Source organism: Bos indicus, chromosome 6, assembly GCF_029378745.1.
Source record: "Bos indicus isolate NIAB-ARS_2022 breed Sahiwal x Tharparkar chromosome 6, NIAB-ARS_B.indTharparkar_mat_pri_1.0, whole genome shotgun sequence".
In the NCBI taxonomy this organism is placed as follows: Eukaryota; Metazoa; Chordata; class Mammalia; order Artiodactyla; family Bovidae; genus Bos; species Bos indicus.
Window position 1 is genome coordinate 103334137 of NC_091765.1, and position 17789 is coordinate 103351925.

At 51.0% G+C, this 17789-nt stretch overlaps 1 protein-coding gene across 7 annotated transcripts in view; it reads left to right on the forward strand.

Annotated features, from left to right (window-relative positions):
* Positions 1-17789, forward strand: part of LOC109560076 (epididymis-specific alpha-mannosidase-like) — a 45566-nt gene that overhangs the window by 25279 nt on the left and 2498 nt on the right. For 3 of the 7 annotated variants that reach the window (XM_070791764.1, XM_070791765.1, XM_070791762.1), the window contains 10 exons: positions 507-694; positions 4756-4894; positions 5343-5476; positions 7966-8240; positions 9552-9743; positions 10238-10487; positions 11613-11723; positions 11800-11977; positions 14535-14672; positions 16770-16882. In XM_070791764.1, coding sequence (XP_070647865.1) covers positions 507-694; positions 4756-4894; positions 5343-5476; positions 7966-8240; positions 9552-9743; positions 10238-10487; positions 11613-11723; positions 11800-11977; positions 14535-14672; positions 16770-16882 — 1718 coding nt within the window. Of the gene's footprint in view, positions 1-506; positions 695-4755; positions 4895-5342; positions 5477-7965; positions 8241-9551; positions 9744-10237; positions 10488-11612; positions 11724-11799; positions 12022-14534; positions 14673-16769; positions 16883-17789 lie in introns of those variants that run through there. The other 4 variants (XR_011567268.1, XR_011567269.1, XM_070791760.1 and 1 more) reach the window with 4 other exon arrangements.

The following is a 17789-nucleotide window of genomic DNA, read 5'->3' on the forward strand; positions in this document are numbered from 1 at the left end:
CAGGACAGTAGTTCCTGGGCTCTCTCATCCCTCCCATCCCTCCCTGCAGGCAGCCAGAGGGACCCCACTGAAATGCAGGCTTCTCCAGGATCCTGACACACAGGGGCTGCCAGCACTCCAGGCCCCTCCCCTCTGGGTCCTGTCCTCCTGGCCCTCATCCCACTCCCTCCTCCCCTGAAGTCCTCCAAGACCTTTGCTCACAGGCTTTCCCAGGGTCCCACGCTCACTGGGCTGTCTTGTCCCCATCACAGTCCTTCAGTACCCAGGCCTCTCCAGGCTTGGCCCAGCCCAGCCTGACCTTGCCACCTGCTTAGCTCCTCAAGGGCTCCTGGGCAGTTGCTTGCCTGGTTGGAGCAGGAGCCCTGATATCACCCCCAACCCAGGTTGCCTCCCCAGGTAACCTGGTAGGAGTCTACCCTTCACTAACACCATCTTCCTCTGTCTTCCAGGATTGAGGCTTAGGGGGCTCCAGGACATCCTAGCCACTACTGGCCTTTTTCTCCTAGATATGTTTCATTCCTGGACCGGGTTCTATGCCTCCCGAAGTGGGCTCAAGGGGCTGGCGCGGCGAGCCAGTGCTCTGCTCTACGCCGGGGAGTCCATGTTCACACGCTTCATGTTGGCTCCACACCGGTTCCTGGACCGGGCCTGGGGCCTGCAGCAGCTCCAGAAGCTCCGCTGGGCGGTCTCCGAGGTAACACCACACCTCTCAGTGGCAGGAACAGGATGGGACCCTCCTGGGTGTGTGCTTCCCCCTCACTAGGCCGCCAGATCCTCCCAGTCCCCGGTCACTACAGGTCCACTTGACAGATGAGAACACTGAAGTCACCTTGGGTCCCAGGACCTGTGCATGATGAAGCTGCATCAAGGCTAGGTCCCCAGACTTCCACCTGTGGCTTCAGTGAGCTTTAGAACCAGGTTCACCCAGAGGGTAAAGGGCAAAGTGGAGCAGTATTGGTGCCCAACCGTCCTGTGCAGGTTCAAATCTCAGTTGAGCTGTGTGGCCTCAGGCAAGTGACTTTCCCTCTCTGAGCCTGATTCTCTCCCTGGATAATCAGAAGCCCCTGTCCACCTAGACAGGTGGCAGGCAGTTGAATACGATGATACGTATAAACTGCTGATCTCAGTGGCTGCCACAAAAGAAGATGTCCACAAATTTCCATCTCCACTTGTCCCCCACCATACTGATGAGAACCAAGAAGTGCTAAAACTTGTCTCCAGTCAGAAATGTGCCACACTGGCCATGACATTCATAAAGAGAACTGTTGGCAGGACTAGTCATTGTGCATGTGGGAGTGGGGTGGGTGGGGAAACGGATTGACTTTCCCAACCATCAGAGCGGGGACAAACGTGGCTTCACCCCATGGAGATGGAGATTCAACTCTCTTCTGTGAGGAAGAGGTAATATTGCCCCTGTAGGATGCAGATGAGTGTCAAGGTCACGTACAGAGCATGTCTGGAGCAGGTTAGAAACTTATGGGATGACTGGGCCGTGGAGGTGAAGCTGGGGAGTTCAGCTCAGTTCAGTCGCTTAGTCATGTCCAACTCTTTGCGACCCCATGGACTGCAGCATGCCGGCCTCCCTGTCCATCACCAACTCCTGGAGCCTACTCAAACTTATGTCCATCAAGTAGGTGATGCCATCTAACCATCTCATCCTCTGTCACCCCCTTCTCCTCCTCCTTCAATCTTTCCCAGCATCACGGTCTCGTCTAATGAATCAGTTCTTCGCATCAGATAGCCAAAGTATTGGAGTTTCAGCTTTAGCATCAGTTATTCCAATGAATATTCAGGACTGATTTCCTTTAGGATGGGCTGGTTGGAACTCCTTGCCATCCAAGGGACTCTCAAGAGTCTTCTCCAACACCACAGTTCAAAAGCATCAATTCTTCTGCGCTCAGCTTTCTTTATAGTCCAACTATCACATCCATACATGACTACTGGAAAAACCATAGCTTTGACTAGATGAACCTTTGTTGGCAAAGTAACGTCTCTGCTTTTTAATATGCTGTCTAGGTTGGTCATAGCTTTTCTTCCAAGGAGAAAGTGTCTTTTAATTTCATGGCTGCAATCACCATCTGCAGTGATTTTGGAGCCCCGCAAAATAAAGTCTGTCACTGTTTCCCCATCTATTTGCCATGAAGTAATGGGACCGGATGCCATGATCTTAGTTTTCTAAATGTTAAGTTTTAAGCCAACGTTTTCACTCTCCTCTTTCACTTTCATCAAGAGGCTTTTTAGTTCCTCTTCACTTTCTGCCATAAGGGTGGTGTCATCTGCATATCTGAGGTTATTGATATTTCTCCTGGCAATCTTGATTCCAGCTTGTGCTTCATCCAGTCCAGCATTTCTCATGATGTACTCTGCATATAAGTTAAATAAGCAGGGTGACTATATACAGCTTTGACATACTCCTTTCCCGATTTGGAAGCAGTCTGTTGTTCCATGTCCAGTTCTAACTGTTGCTTCTTGACCTGCATACAGATGTCTCGGGAGGCAGATAAGGTGGTCTGGTATTCCCATCTCTTTAAAAATTTTACACAGTTTGTTGTAATCCACAAAATCAAAGGCTTTGGCAGTGTCAATAAAGAAAAAATAGATGTTTTTCTGAAACTCTCTCACTTTTTTCTATGATCCAACAGATGTTGGCAATTTGATCTCTGGTTCCTCTTCCAAATCCAGCTTGAACATCTGGAAGTTCACTTGTTCACATACTGTTGAAGCCTGTTTTGGAGAATTTTGAGCATTACTTTACTAGTGTGTGAGATGAGTATAATTGTGCAGTAGTTTGAGCATTCTTTGGCATTGCCTTTCTTTGGGAGTGGAATGAAAACTGACCTTTTCCAGTCCTGTGGCCACTGCTGAGTTTTCCAAATTTGCTGGCATCTTGAATGCAGCACTTTCACAGCATCATCTTTTAGTTTTTGAATGAGCTCAACTGGAAGGAATTCCATCACCTCCACTAGCTTTTTTCATAGTGATGCTTCCTAAGGCCCACTTAACTTCACATTCCAGGATGTCTGGCTCTAGGTGAGTGATCACACCATCGTGATTATCTGGGTCATGAAGATCTTTTTTGTACAGTTCTTCTGTGTATTCTTGCCACCTCTTCTTAATATCTTCTGCTTCTGTTAGGTCCATACCATTTCTGTCCTTTATTGTGCCCAAATTTGCATGAAATGCTCCCTTGGTATCTCTAATTTTCTTGAGGACCCCATGAACAGTAAGAAAAGACAAAAAGATAGGACACTGAAAGATGAACTCCCAAGGTCGGTAGGTGCCCAATATGCTACTGAAGATCAGTGGAGAAATAACCCAGAAAGAATGAAGAGATGGAGCCAAAGCAAAAACAACACCTAGCTGTGGATGTGACTGGTGATGGAAGTAAAGTCCGATGCTAAGGAACAATATTTCATAGGAACCTGTAATATTAGTTTCATGAATCAAGGTAAATTCTCCTGTTTGACAGGAGATGGCAAGAGTGAACATTGACATTTTAGGAATCAGCGAACTAAGATGGACTGGAATGGGTGAATTTAACTCAGATGACCATTATGTCTACTACTGTGGGCAAGAATCCTTTAGAAGAAATGGAGTAGCCATCATAGTCAACAAAAGAGTCCGAAATGCAGTACTTGGATGCAATCTCAAAAACGACAGAATGATCTCTGTTCGTTTCCAAGGCAAACCATTTAATATCACAGTAATCCAAGTCTATGCCCTAACCAGTAATGCTGAAGAAGCTGAAGTTGAACAGTTCTATGAAGACCTACAAGACCTTCTAGAACTAACACCCCAAAAAGATGTCCTTTTCATTATAGGGAGAGGACTGGAATGCAAAAGTAGGAAGTCAAGAAACACCTGGAGTAACAGGCAAATTTGGCCTTGGAATATGGAATGAAGCAGGGCAAAGGCTAATAGAGTTTTGCCAAAAGAACACACTGGTCATAGCAAACACCCTCTTCCAACAACACAAGAGAAGACTCTACACATGGACATCACAAGATGGTCAATACCGAAATCAGATTGATTGTATTCTTTGCAGCCAAAGATGGAGAAGCTCTATACAATCAGCAAAAACAAGACCAGGAGCTGACTGTGGCTCAGATCATGAACTCCTTATTGCCAAATTGAGACTTAAATTTAAGAAAGTAGGGAAAACCACTAGACCATTCAGGTATGACCTAAATCAAATTCCTTATGATTATACAGTGGAAGTGACAAATAGATTCAAGGGATTAGATCTGATAGACAGAGCGCCTGAAGAACTATGGACAGAGGTTCATGACATTGTACAGGAGGCAGTGATCAAGACCATCCCCAAGAGAAGAAATGCAAAAAGGCAAAATGGTTGTCTGAGGAGGCCTTACAAATACCTATGAAAAGAAGATAAGCGAAAGGCAAAGGAGAAAGAAAAGATATACCCATTTGAATGCAGAGTTCCAAAGAATAGCAGGGAGAGATAAGAAAGCCTTCCTCAGGGATCAAGCTGGGGAGGGTGCCTCTGAAAGTCTGTTTTCTGTCCCAGGTCAGGGAGTCAGGTATAGGTTTTCACAAGGTCTTCAAAGTTGGGCAAGTCCATCAGCCTCTCTGACCTCAGTTTCCCCTTCTGTAAAGTGGGGGGAACCCCCACCTTCTCCACTAGCACCTGCTAAGAGGGAAAGAGAGCCCATGCCCAGTGGACCCCAGGAGGGCAGGTGCTGAGCAGGAGCAGGTCCTGACCGCACTCTTGTCCTGCTCGGGGTGGGGACACAGGTCCAGCACCACGAAGCCATCACCGGGGCTCACACCCCCAAGGTGAGTGACATGTTTGTGGGGCGCCTGAACAACGGGATGCATGGGGTGCAGAAACTGATGTCCGCCATCGTCCAGGACAGGTTCCCAGCCCACACAGGTAAGCAAGGCCCTTGCTGGGAGCCCCTGCAGTCTGGCAGAGTCTAGGCCCCTTTCTGAGAAGAGAGCTTCTGGGACCAGGGAGGGGGCCTGATCCCCTGAGCTTCAGACTCTGAGTCTCCATCCAGATGAGTCACCAGGCCTTGTGCAGGTGATTCTACCTCTCTGGACCTCAGTGTACTCACCAGGAAATTGGGCTGACAGGGAGAGATGGGTGAGGAGTACATGGACCCTCAGCTTCTGGAGGGACACCCCCACCCCACATTTGGGAACCGGGACAGAGCCATGAACAGAGTGTGGCTGCATGTCTGAGGTCCCGTGTCTGTCTGTCCCTCTCCCTGGAGTCTGCAGGGTTGGTCTCACCTGCCTCAGTTTCCCTTGTTCCAAGGGGCACCCAGGTGTGTGGAGTGTCTCACACGGCAGCAAGTAAACCTCTTGTGTGTGTGCAGGCCTTGAGCCTGGGGGATACGTTGCTGTGATCTACAACCCCCTGGCCTGGACAGTCACCACCATCGTCACCCTGACTGTGGACTTCCCCAAGGTCAGCGTCACAGATGAGTCAGGCCACCCCGTGCCTGCACAGGTATGGGCAGGAATCTGCCTCGGTTGCACTCGCAATTGCTGTCTCTGTTCTAGGCAGGGACCCCTGAGAAGTGAGGGCCATTTTAGTGAGCAATGACAACCCCACTATGAGGACATTGTCCTCAGGGTCAGTGGGATCCACCCAGGGCACTGATCCTAGGCTTTGGCATCTGATTTGGCCTGAAATCCCTTCTACCATCCCCAACCTGGGAGGTCTCCTGGTGTGGGCTGCATGGGTGACATCTGCCCATATAAGGCTATATACAATATTATAAGGGCTTCCCTCGTGGCTCATATGGTAAAGAATGTGCTTTCTGTGCTGGAGACATGGGTTTGATTCCCCCTGGGTCAGGAAGATCCCCTGGAGAAGGAAATGGCAACCCACTCCAGCATTCTTGCCTGGAAAATCCCATGGACAGAGGAAGCTGGTGGGCTACAGTCAGACACAACTGAGCAACTAACACTTTCACTTTCGTAATATTATCAAAATTCCCACTTTGTATAGGAAAATCCATGCAGAGTCTTACAAGCTGGTCTTTATGGAAGTGCTTTGTTAGGGGCTGGGGGCAAATTCCTGTCTTGGCAACACCCGCGTCCAGTATGAGTGGGTGGTCCCGCCCCACCTCCTCCCAAGACCTGGAACTGGATGTGGTCCCAGACAACACCCTACTTGTCACCCAGCTGACTCTTCCTTGGGGAGGTGGAGAAGGTTCTGCCATCAGCAACCTTTCAGCAAACACTCCTGAACGCCCACTCTGGGCTCCTGGACACTGGAGGCCCCATGGATTCAGGAATCAGACACAGAACTGGACAGTTAAGGCATGGAGTGAGGACCTAGCAGTCCAGGCAGTAGTCCTTAACTGAGACCGAGAGGAAGGGTTCCTCTGACATTGATGGGTGTTGGTTTGAGCAGACTGAACACATAACATCCCCCTCCCCAACAAAAAGCGATACCCACTAAGAGTAAACGCTCTTAAAGATGATTGAACACCTACTATGTGTCAGGCCTTAATCTAGGTGCTGGAGAAAATTACCAAGCCAACAAAAGTCCGTGCCCCCTGGGGGCTCATATTCTAGCAGGGGGATCCAGACAGGAACAAAATAAGAAGGCAGAGAATGTGGCCCAGGATAACTGTAGTGGAGAAAAAGCTTCAGGACACGTTTGGGGGTATGGGTGGGGCAAGATGCCTGCTTTTGTTCACAGAAAGGCCGAATTGGAGGGTCTATTACTGACCAGGGTGAATGTGTTAGTTGCTCAGTTGTGTCTGACTCTTTGCGAGTCCATGGACTTCAGCCTGCCAGGATCCTCTAGCCATGGGGTTCTCCAGGCAAGAATACTGGAGTGGGTTGTCATTTCCTTCTCCAGGGGAATCTTCCTGACCCAGGGATTGAACCCAGGTCTCCAACATTGCAGGCAGATTCTTTACCATCTGAGCCACCAAGGAAGCCCCACTGACCAGGGTACTTGACATTTTTAATTAAAAGAAGTTGATCAGAGGCCAGACCAAGAAATTCAGGCAAGATTTATTGGGGCCCCTGCGGCAGCATGGAGGCAGGGCGAAAACAAACAACAGCTTCCCTTGCTTGCTTGTTCTCCAAAAGGGGAGCTGGCTCTTTCTATGGGGTGAGGGTAGGGGTGTGCTCAGGAGTTGGGTCGGAGGGGTGGCTGAGGTGTTTGTCCACCCCTTAGGTGGTGGTGTGTGCAGGGCCCATGTTTTTGCTCTGACCCCTGCTTTCCCTCCAGACTTTTTTTTCTTTAAAAGTGACAGTTAAGTTTTTTGGGTTTTTTTTGTATCTTTTGTCCAGAATTTGCCCCCAGCTGGGCATGTACGTGGTTATTTTTGGTCCCATACAATTTCTTTGTGTTTTGTTGCTAGAGGAGAAGTGTGTCCAAGCATTGCAGAACTGCAGCAAGGAGGCCCAGGTCCCAGTCCATCTTATAAGGAGCCACATAAATTTGCTAATAGCCCCCACCCTACCACAAAACCCCCATCAGAAGCCCAGAGATGGCACCTGTTCCCTAAAGAGTCAGGGGGCTCCCTGCATGGACCCAGAGTCCTCATCCTGTCCCTAAATCAGATAACTTGGAGATAAGGAAAATCCTGGAGGGATGACCTGAAAACCTCCCTCTTCTGGGAAATTGGAGGATGAAGAGACAAGAGAGCTCCCTCCAAAGAGGAGGCCCTCTGGGTCGAGGGAACAGCGTAAGAGAGGCAGGAAACAGCAGGGAGAGTTGGGAAGGAGGGACGTTGGTTTTTCAGCCCCAGAGGAGAAGGGAAGGAGGAGGGAGAAGGGGCTGGGCTAGGACCCTGTTGAGCAGAGAGGATGCAGGAGGGGAGCCCAGCTCAGCCCAATGATGGATGACCCTGCTGCCCCCCTGGGGAGCAAGCACTCCATCCAAGAGATGTGTAAGCCCAGGGTTGCTAAGGAGACTGAGATGTCTTCCCCCCGTGACATCCGTCCTGTGATCCTGTCCCTCTGGCCTTGCAGGTTCAGAACTCAAAGGAGATGCCATCTGTCTATGACCTGCTTGTGCTGACCACGATCCCAGGACTCAGTTACCGGTATTATGTCATCAAGCCCAGCAGGAGGGCCAAGGGGGACACTCAGGTGACTGAGGCCACGATGGCCAACACCAAGCAGTTTGGCCGCAGACCCAGGAGACATGACTCAAGCGTGGGCAGGCGCCTGGTGCACGTGGAGAATGACTGCTACTCCGTGTTCCTGGACAAGGACACCAACCTGATGCAGAGCATCTGGGAGAGGTGAGGTGCAGCCGTTGCTGCCTCAAGCCCAGGAGGGTCCCGGAACCTGGGCAGGTAACGCCCCACCTGCCTCTTCACTTCCTCACTGGCATGGCAGGGACGTGATGCTCGTGAAGACCCTTGCTGTGTAGCCAGCCTCATTTCTAGGTTGTGTGAGTCTAGGCTGGGCCACAAAAGCAACCAGGACCCACAGGATCCAGCATGGGAGGTCAGCAGAGGGTGTGGGGGCAGCAGAAGTGGGGTACAACCCTAGCACATGTGAGCCTCCCTGGTCAGGCAGGGAAAGCTGAAGCCTGCAGGCTGGCTTTGGGCTCCGTCATCACTCAGGCCCCACATCCCTTCTGGGACGCCTGAAGGGCCGGCTCCAGCTCGCCATCCCTTTATGCCCACCCACGGGTACCCCACAGCCAAGCCCCACCCCCGCCCAGCCCTTCCCGGGAGTGTCCTGCTGTCCATCTGCCTAGTGTCTATGCGTCTTCGGGTGCTTTAGGCTCAGGTGAGGGAAGTGTGCTTCTCACCCGGCTCCCTCACCTCCCAGTAGGGGTACAGCCAGCACCTGCCACACAGAGAGGGAAGCCTGTTGGAATAGACAGAGGGCGGCTCAGAGGAGGCTTGGCAGGGACGAGACACCAGAGCCAGGCCTGAGGCCTTGCAGTCTGCAGGGAATCCGTGGGTCAGATGAGCGGACAGTGGTTCCTTAGAAGGACCTGCCTGTGCAGAGGCCTGAGGGGGGCAGCCACCATGTGCGCAGACCACCCCAGGGCCAGTTTGCTGGAGGAGGGCCTTTGTTCTTCCATATATGACAAGCGTGTTGATATATTTCACATACCATACAAGTCACCACATTACATCGTACATGTCTGTGCTGTTTCCTGTGTTCACAGAGGTGTGCAGGAAACTCCACAGTTTTCAGATATTTCCATCACCTCCAAAAAGAATCCTCATGTTCCCCATTTTCACCTGCCCCAGGGCCCTGGCTACTGGAATCTCCTTTCTGTCTCTCTGGATTTGCCTCTGTGGGCATTTCCTGCAATGGAATCACACCACCTGGGATCCTTTGGAGACTGGTTTCTTTCACATAGGATCCAAGATTCATCCACATGGCAGCAAGGATGAGAACCTCATTCCTCTTGAGGGCTCAGTAATATTCCATTGACAGATATGCCACCCAGGTGGCCACTACAGAGGCCACTTCTGTTCACTCCTGGTTCCAGGCTGGTGTCTGTATAGAGGCTTGTGAGCCTGGTTCCCATCAGAGGGATGGGACATCAACAAGAGGATAACGCTCTTTTCTCTTTCCCACCACTGCAGGCAGAGTAACCAAACCATACAAGTGACCCAGCAGTTCATGGAGTACGAGGCGAACGGTGATGAGGATCAGGGACCCATTTCCGATAACTATGTGTTCACGTCCAGTGAAACCGCGAAGCCAGCGTGGGAGACTGTGGGAATGGAGATCGTCGAGGGGGAGCTCGTGACCGAGATCCGGCAATACTTCTACAGGTGAGGTCGGCCCCTCTGGTTGTGCCCAGCACAGGTGGGTGCTCATGGGCAGGTGGATGGTGAAATGTGTCTGCTCCTGACCCCCAGCTCCTGCACCTGTGTGCACACACGGTCCTATCTCGAAGAAAGCCCGGTGCAGACATGAGTTGGTCCAGCCTCTGCAGTCCCGGCTGTCTCTGCCTGTGCTGTCACCTTGGTGGCAATAAGTCCAGAGGTGGGCCAGTAGCCCGTGGTGGAAATGACATTACACACCAAAGCAGTTCTTGTGTTTTCATTAACAGAAGAGAAATAAACCACCCAGGCCTGGCCAGATGCTCCAGGCCTTCAGGGAAGGGGGGCTCCTCCTGTTTATTGCCCAAGAAGCCCCTCTGCCCACATGGCCCTGCAGGAAGGAGGGAGGGGGGAAACAGGAGGAGATGAAGGTAGGAAAGAAGCAGGGACAGGTGTCTGGAAGTCTCCCCCAGCTTGACGTATCTCTTCTGCTCCTCCTCCAGGACGGTGAATGATAGGGACCCTACGTACACCGTCTACTCCCGGCTGGCCCGAGGGCCCCCGGGCGCTGACGGGGAGCTGCTGTGTCATCGCATAGAGCAGGAGTACAGGGTGGGCCCCTTGGAGCTGAACCGCGAGGCCATCTGGAGGACCAGCACCAATCTCAACACCGCCCGGGTCCTCTACTCCGACAACAATGGGTACCAGATGCAGCGCAGAGCCTACAAGCACCATGAAAACAACATCGCCCGGGTACGCTCTGTGGTGCCTGGTGGTCACAGGGTCCACAGAAGCAGTTCTGATGGCACTTTGCCAGAAGACTGGAGGGACCCCCTTTAGCTCCAGCGGCAGAGGCCTCCAGAGCATCTCCCAGAATCTTTGTCGCCCATGTGTGCTGTTAGGGGCTGAGACCCAGCTTGTTCAGACCTGTGGTCAGAGCTCTGGTGCCCCCACATATAAGGCAAGTCCCTGAGGTCCACTGTGGGCACCGCGTGCCCTCCTCTGTCAGAGGACTGACCTGCTGGGATTGCTCTGAGGATGAAGCAGATGGTGCCTGTCCAGGCCTGAGCAGGTGTGACCCTCCTTTGCTGCTCTTAGTCGAGCCACTGCTTGGTTGCCTGGGAAACCGCACAGGCTGATTTCTGAAATCAGTTCAGCTCTGAGATGCTTTGCCCCCAGCAGCGTGACCTGGGGCAAGTCTCCTGGCTTCCCTGGGCCTCGGTGCTCTCCTGGGAAAGGGGGTAACCTCCACCCAGTGCTGTGTGATCAGCAGGGATGATCCAGGAGCAGTGCCAGGCTGGGCACCTCCTGAGCCTCAATCCATGTGAGTTCTTTCTCCTTCCAGTGGGGAATGTGCCCCTCCCTGCTCTGTTGAGTTTCTGGTCCCTCTCATCCCTGTTGGCTGGTTCTCACCCGCTGTGGCCTGGGCTCCAGAGAGTCCAAGGCCCTCAGCCCAGGACATCTTGCTCCAACAGAGCAAAGGGTGTGGACTGTGTGACCGCTTTCCAGCCCAGGCTTGAGCCCTTTACTATCGGGCAACCATTAGCCTATCTCAGATTGGACGGACACACAAGCCTTCATTCCCTTCCTGCCACAGTTTTTCAGGGATGGTTTTGGAGCCCCTTTTACAGGTGGGGAAACTGAGGCTTGGGCAGCCTGAGTCCCCCAGCTCGTAAGGTCAGGAAGCAGTGGAGCTGGATTTGAATCCCAGGGCGTCCACCTCACAAGTCAGAGCCCCTCCCCCCCCCTACCAGTGTCGCCCTGAGCTGCCGCTGTGCCTGTGGGGGAGGCTGGTGGGGGCCCGAGGGAGATGCCTGATCAGGTGGCCCCCTTGGCCCATGACCATGACCACCACTCCGGCAATATTTCTGTCCACAGAATTACTACCCCATGACTCAGTCGGCCTTCATCCAGGACAGACAGAGCAGGCTGGTGCTGCTGTCGGAGCAGGCGCACGGCGTCTCCAGCCAAGGGAACGGGCAGATGGAGGTAGGAGGAGGCCCCTCTGGTCACCACGGGCCTGCCAGGGGCCAGGCAGGGCCTGTCGGATGACTCTTCCCTGCAGGTCATGCTCCATCGGCGGCTGTGGGCCCTGTCCGTCAACGTCACGCTGAACGACACCTCGGTTGTCCACTCGGTGCTCTGGCTCCTGCTGGGACCCTCGACCCTCACCAGGGACCTCGGCCAGAGGAGCGGGGTGGCGCTGCAGCACAGACCCGTAGTGCTGATTCGAGAGCTGAGCGGTAAGAGGGCCGCCTCTCAGTGCAGCTGTCATCCCTGCGTGGGGGTGAGTGATGGAAATGAGCTGGTGCCCCCAGGAGTCTGAGCTCCTTTGGGGCAGGAAGGGACCTCAAGGACCTCAGATTCAACTCTTTCATTTTAAATATGGACAAACTGAGGTTCAAAGAGGGTCAATGATTTAAGATCATACAGCTAGTAAGGGTAGATTTGGGACTCATCCATATCCCCCTGTACATCTTTTCCCTGATTCTCCTCCTTTTTCTCCCCTAATGTATCTTTCTCTTTCTTAATATGACGTTTCTCACCAAGTTATTTCAAGTCTTCTTTATTGAAAAGAAGAGTTTTATCTAAATCCAGATATTCTGTCAACAGGTGAGGGTGATTCTAATTCCATGTTCTGATCTGCAACATATATGAGTTGTCTCCACTGAGACTTCTGTAGATAAACATCCTTACAGTGTGATATCTTTATTGAAATAGGTGAACATAAAATGCATTAAACAATGATTCCATTTAAAGATGCTGCTATGGACAAGTCTTAAAAAATTAAAGACCTAAATCCAATATATGGGGTTGATCATTCTCACTACAGGCACACCTCAATTTATATGCTTCCCTTTACTGAGCTTTGAAGATATTGCTTTTTTATTTTTAACAATTGAAGCTTTGTGACAACTGTGCATGGAGCAAGTCTATCTGCATTATTCTTCCAATAGTATTTGCTAAGTTCACATCCATGTGTCACATTTTTATAATTCTTACAATATCTTAAACTTTTTCATCATTATTAAATTTATTATGGGGACCTGGAATTAATAACCTTTGATACTGTTATTGTGAAAAGATTACAGCCCAAAGAAGGCTCAAAGGAGATATTATCTTTTTCAGTCAGTTCAGTTCAGTCACTCAGTCGTGTCTGACTCCTTGCGACCCCATGTACTGCAGCACGCCAGGCCTCCCTGTACATCACCAACTCCCGGAGCTTACTCAAACTCATGTCCATACAGTTGTTGATGCCATCCAACCATCACATCCTCTGTTGTCCTCTTCTCCTCCTGCCTTCAATCTTTCTCAGCATCAGGATCTTTTCCAATGAGTTGGTTCTTCGAATCAAGTGGCCACAGAATTGGAGCTTCAGCTTCAGCATCAGTCCTTCCAATGAATATTCAGGACTGATTTCCTTTAGAATGGACTGGGTGGATCTCCTTGCAGTCCAAGGCACCCTCAAGAGTCTTCTCCAACAACACAGTTCAAAAGCACCAATTCTTCGGCGCTCAGCCTTCTTCACAGTCCAACTCTCACATCCATACATGACCACTTTAAAAACCATAGCCTTGACTAGATGGACCTTTGTGGACAAAGTAATGTCTCTGCTTTTCAATATGCTGTCTAGGTTGGTCATAACTTTCCTTCCAAGGAGTAAGCGTCTTTTAATTTCATGGCTGCGGTCACCATCTGCAGTGATTTTGGAGCCCCCCAAAATAAAGTCTCTCATTATTTCCATTGTTTCCCCATCTATTTGCCTTGAAGTGATGGGACTGGATGCCATGATCTTAGTTTTCTGAATGTTGAGCTTTAAGCCAACTTTTTCACTTTCCTCTTTCACTTTCATCAAGAGGCTCTTTAGTTCTTTTACACTTTCTGCCATAAGGGTGGTGTCATCTGCATATCTGAGGTTATTGATATTTCTCCCGGCAATCTTGATTCCAGCTTGTGCTTACTCCAGCCCAGCGTTTCTCATGATGTACTCTGCATATAAATTAAATAAGCAGGGTGACAATATACAGCCTTGACGTACTCCTTTTCCTCTTTGGAACCAGTCTGTTGTTCCATGTCCATTTCTGTTGCTTCCTGACCTGCATATAGGTTTCTCAAGAGGCAGGTCAGGTGGTCTGGTATTCCCATCTCTTTCAGAATTTTCCACAGTTTATTGTGATCCACACAGTCAAAGGCTTTGGCATAGTCAATAAAGCAGAAATAGATGTTTTTCTGGAACTCTCTTGCTTTTTTGATGATCCAGAGGATGTTGGCAATTTGATCTCTGGTTCCCCTGCCTTTTCTATAACCAGCTTGAACATCTGGAATCTAATTGGTCCTGATCAAATCACATGATCCAAGCCTGACCAATCACTGTGGCCTGAGGTGTTGTGAGGCACCAGCATCTTCAGCCAGAGCCCAGAGTTGAACAGAATATTTCCTAGAAGGAGAAGAGCTGAGGTCCCTCTGAGCGGAGATAGCAATAGATGACAAAAAGGGGAGCTGACATCCCAGACCTTGAACAGCAAAGAGAAATCTATGCTAACTTCCTATGTGATCTCGAAGAAATGAAGTTCCCTCTCTGGGCCTTGTCTCTTCGTTTATAATTTAAAAATGGCTGCACTAGAGATTCAAGGTGGTTTGAGGCATTTTCAACAATAGATGCTTCAGGCTGCCTGTGGTGTGGGCCACAGGTGGGAGGGGTGTGAGATTGAATGAAATGGGTGACTTGGTGGGAGAACTCTGAATGCCCAGAGGAAACATTTGGCCCAAACCCTCTCCTTGCATCCATCTGCCTTGCAGAGACTGCCAGGATTCACCCACACCCCCAGCATCAAGAGGCTGTGACACTGCCCCCAAGCATCCACCTGCAGATCCTCAGCATCCCAGGCTGGACTTACAACTCGAACCACACAAAGCACGTGAAGAATCTTCGGAAAGGTGAGGCAGGTGTTCAGATGTCCAGACTCACTCCTGTCTTCACATGTCAACCAGGTCCCCAAGCCCGTCACCAGACAAAGGCGCTCTCCCCAGAGTCATCCAGGCTCTGTGAGGTCACCCGGTTCCCTTATCTGCCAAATGAGGAGACAGAGGCCCACTGAGAGGCAGGTCACTCAGCAAGCTGGGGACAGGTGGGCCTGGATACCATCTAGAACGCAATGATCGTATACAGAGGGGAGCCCCCAGCAGGGCATCCGGGAGGACCTCCTGGTGGAGGAAACAACCACCAGAAAGCAATGCATCATATTGCCAAAGCCCCTGGTGCACCTTATCTGCCCCTTTACACGCTTGCCAACAAAGGTCCGTCTAGTGAAAGCTATGGTTTTTCCAGCAGTCATGTATGGATGTGAGAATTGGACTATAAAGAAAGCTGAGTGCTGAAGAATTGATGCTTTTGAACTGTGGTGTTGGAGAAGACTCTTGAGAGTCCAAGGGAAATCCAAGGAGATCCAACCAGTCCATCCTAAAGGAAATCAGTCCTGAATGTTCATTGGAAAGACTGATGCTGAAGCTGAAACTCCAATACTTTGGCCACCTGATGCGAAGAACTGACTCATTGGAAAAGACCCTGATGCTGGGAAAGATTGAGGGCGGGAGGAGAAGGGGATGACAGAGGATGAGATGGTTGGATGGCATCACTGACTCAATGAGTTTGAGTAAACTCTGGGAGTTGGTGATGGACAGGGAGGCCTGGTGTGCTGCAGTCCATGGAGTTGCAAAGAGTTGGACACAACTGAGCAACTGAACTACTATTTACACTCTGAGCATCTCAAACGGGGGGCTGACTGTGCCTCAGCCAACCCCCTATTTCCAGAGACCCTCCAAGGGCTGGCACACTCCAGTGTAAGGTCTGCAGGATGAGAAGCAGGAGGGAAAGGAAGAGGCAGAGGCCAAATGCCACCTTTGTGGCTAATAAAGTGGGCATTGGAGGCTGTGGCTCTATCCTGCAGCCAGGTGACACCCTAACACTGACCTCTGGGGCATTGCTCCATGTGTCACAGAAGAGAAAGGGGGAACCCCCTGGCATGGTAGAGCCTTCCCTATAGACCTGTGTGTGTTGCCAAGCCCGCTGAGAGCATGCCTCATGGAGGCAGTTGTACCTAAGAGGAGGAAAAGGAGCTGGACCAAGCAGATTCTTTCTTCTAAAGAGAAGTGAGTTGGGGCCAACTCTGGGGAGCATCAGTGGATGGTGTGAGGGTCCCCTGCCTCCCTAGACCATTAGAATCCCAAATCTCAATCACCATCTTCATCACAACCATATCTTCATCATCATCACCATCAACACCATAATCACCACCACCACCACCGTCATCGCATCATCCTTTTCGGGAGCCAGAAGACCTTGTCTGTGTCTAGAGCTGCAATCTGTAAGCACCTCAACTAGGAAGGCAGAGAAGAGGTTTTGCAAGCCTCCTATGCTGCAGTAACAAAGAACCCAAATTCTCATGGTCCAAACACAACACAAGGTTATTTTGCCCTTACCCCACATATCTAGGGGTGAGGGGGAGGCGGTCAGCAGGGAAGTTCTTCTCGTGTGGTCACCAGGGACCCAGCAGATGGATGCAGCATTACAACACATGCTTCCTCATCTCAGAGGCAGGAAAAAGCCTTGCTCATGGTTGGGTCATCCTTGGGGTTAGGAGACCCTTCACAGGGGCCAAGGCAGAGAGTATGTTCCAGAGATCTGGAAGATTTCAGGACAGGAACAACGATGATCATAAAGTGAATGAGGATGAAGACTTTCCAGACATTGGCATCTGTCCCTGTGTGGGTGGTGGGAAGCCTTAACATTGCCTGAGTCTGGGTTGGAATTCTCCCTTCTCCTTCTTCCTTCCATGCCAGCTGTGTGGCCTTGGACAAGTGCCCACCCCTCTCTGAGCTCTGGTTTCTTTGGTGTCAAGTGGGCACCATGTTTGCTGCTGCTTAGGGAGGTTGAAGATGTGAAAAGGAGGTGAGTGTGTAAAGTACCAGGCATGGTCAGGTAAAGTACCAGGCATGGTCAGGAGTCCTCATTGCCACCTGCCTTCTGCCCCCAAGACAATAAAGGAGAAGCCAAGGCAGAGTTCCGCCGAGTCCTGCTGCGGCTCCACCATCTGTATGAGGCGGACGAGGACCCTGTCCGGTCTCAGCCTGTGACGGTGAATCTGCAGGTAACCTGTCCCGCCCCACATCCCGCTCCTGGATCAGTCAGGACCCATGAGCAGATGAACGCAAGGCAGGCAAAGCCCAAGTGTGACGATCCTGACTCAGATGCCACCTTGGCAAAGACATGCATCAAGACCATCATGAAAGGGAGTGAGGGTCGGTGTCGGGGGGCATCAGGGCACCCCTACCCCGCTTCCTCTCTCTTCCTGGTCTTGATTTTTCAGTGATTCCAACATGCATGTGTTTTGTTTGTTTTCTCCTTTTTTCTCACGGTAAATCTTTATGAGAAGTGAAAGTGTTCATTGCTCAGTCGTGTCTGACTCTGTGACCCCTCAGACTATAGCCTGCCAGGCTACTCTGTCCATGGGATTCTCCAGGCAAGAATACAGGAGTGGGTTGCCATGCCCTCCTCCAGGGGATCTTCCCAACCCAGGGATTGAACCCGGGACTCCTGAATTACAGGCAGATTCTTTGCCATCTGAGCCACCAGGGGACACTAAATCTTTTTATACAACACAAATAGCATTTGAGTTATCAAAAAAAAAACGAGGGAAATTTTGAACAGACTTCCTGGTAAGTGATCAGAGTCACACAGCCCAAGGTGAAAGTCCAGGCATCTCTGCTGGGTGTCTAGGCCTCTGGGCTCTGAGCCTCAGTCTCCTCATCTGTAAATGGGGAGGTCAGAGACTTTGTCCAAAGGGATGCTGAGAGGTTTTGGGTTATGGTGTACACGCAGGTGCCTGGCACCCTGGGGGCTGATGGATATCTCTGTGCCCAGACTCCAACCTCGGTCCTCCTTCCCCTCCCGACCCCAACATCACCCTCTGACCCCCACCACCAGGTAAGGCTGTTTCTGCACAGCCCAGCCACATCCTTTCCCCAGAAGATATGTGAAGACACCTCATTTCTTTC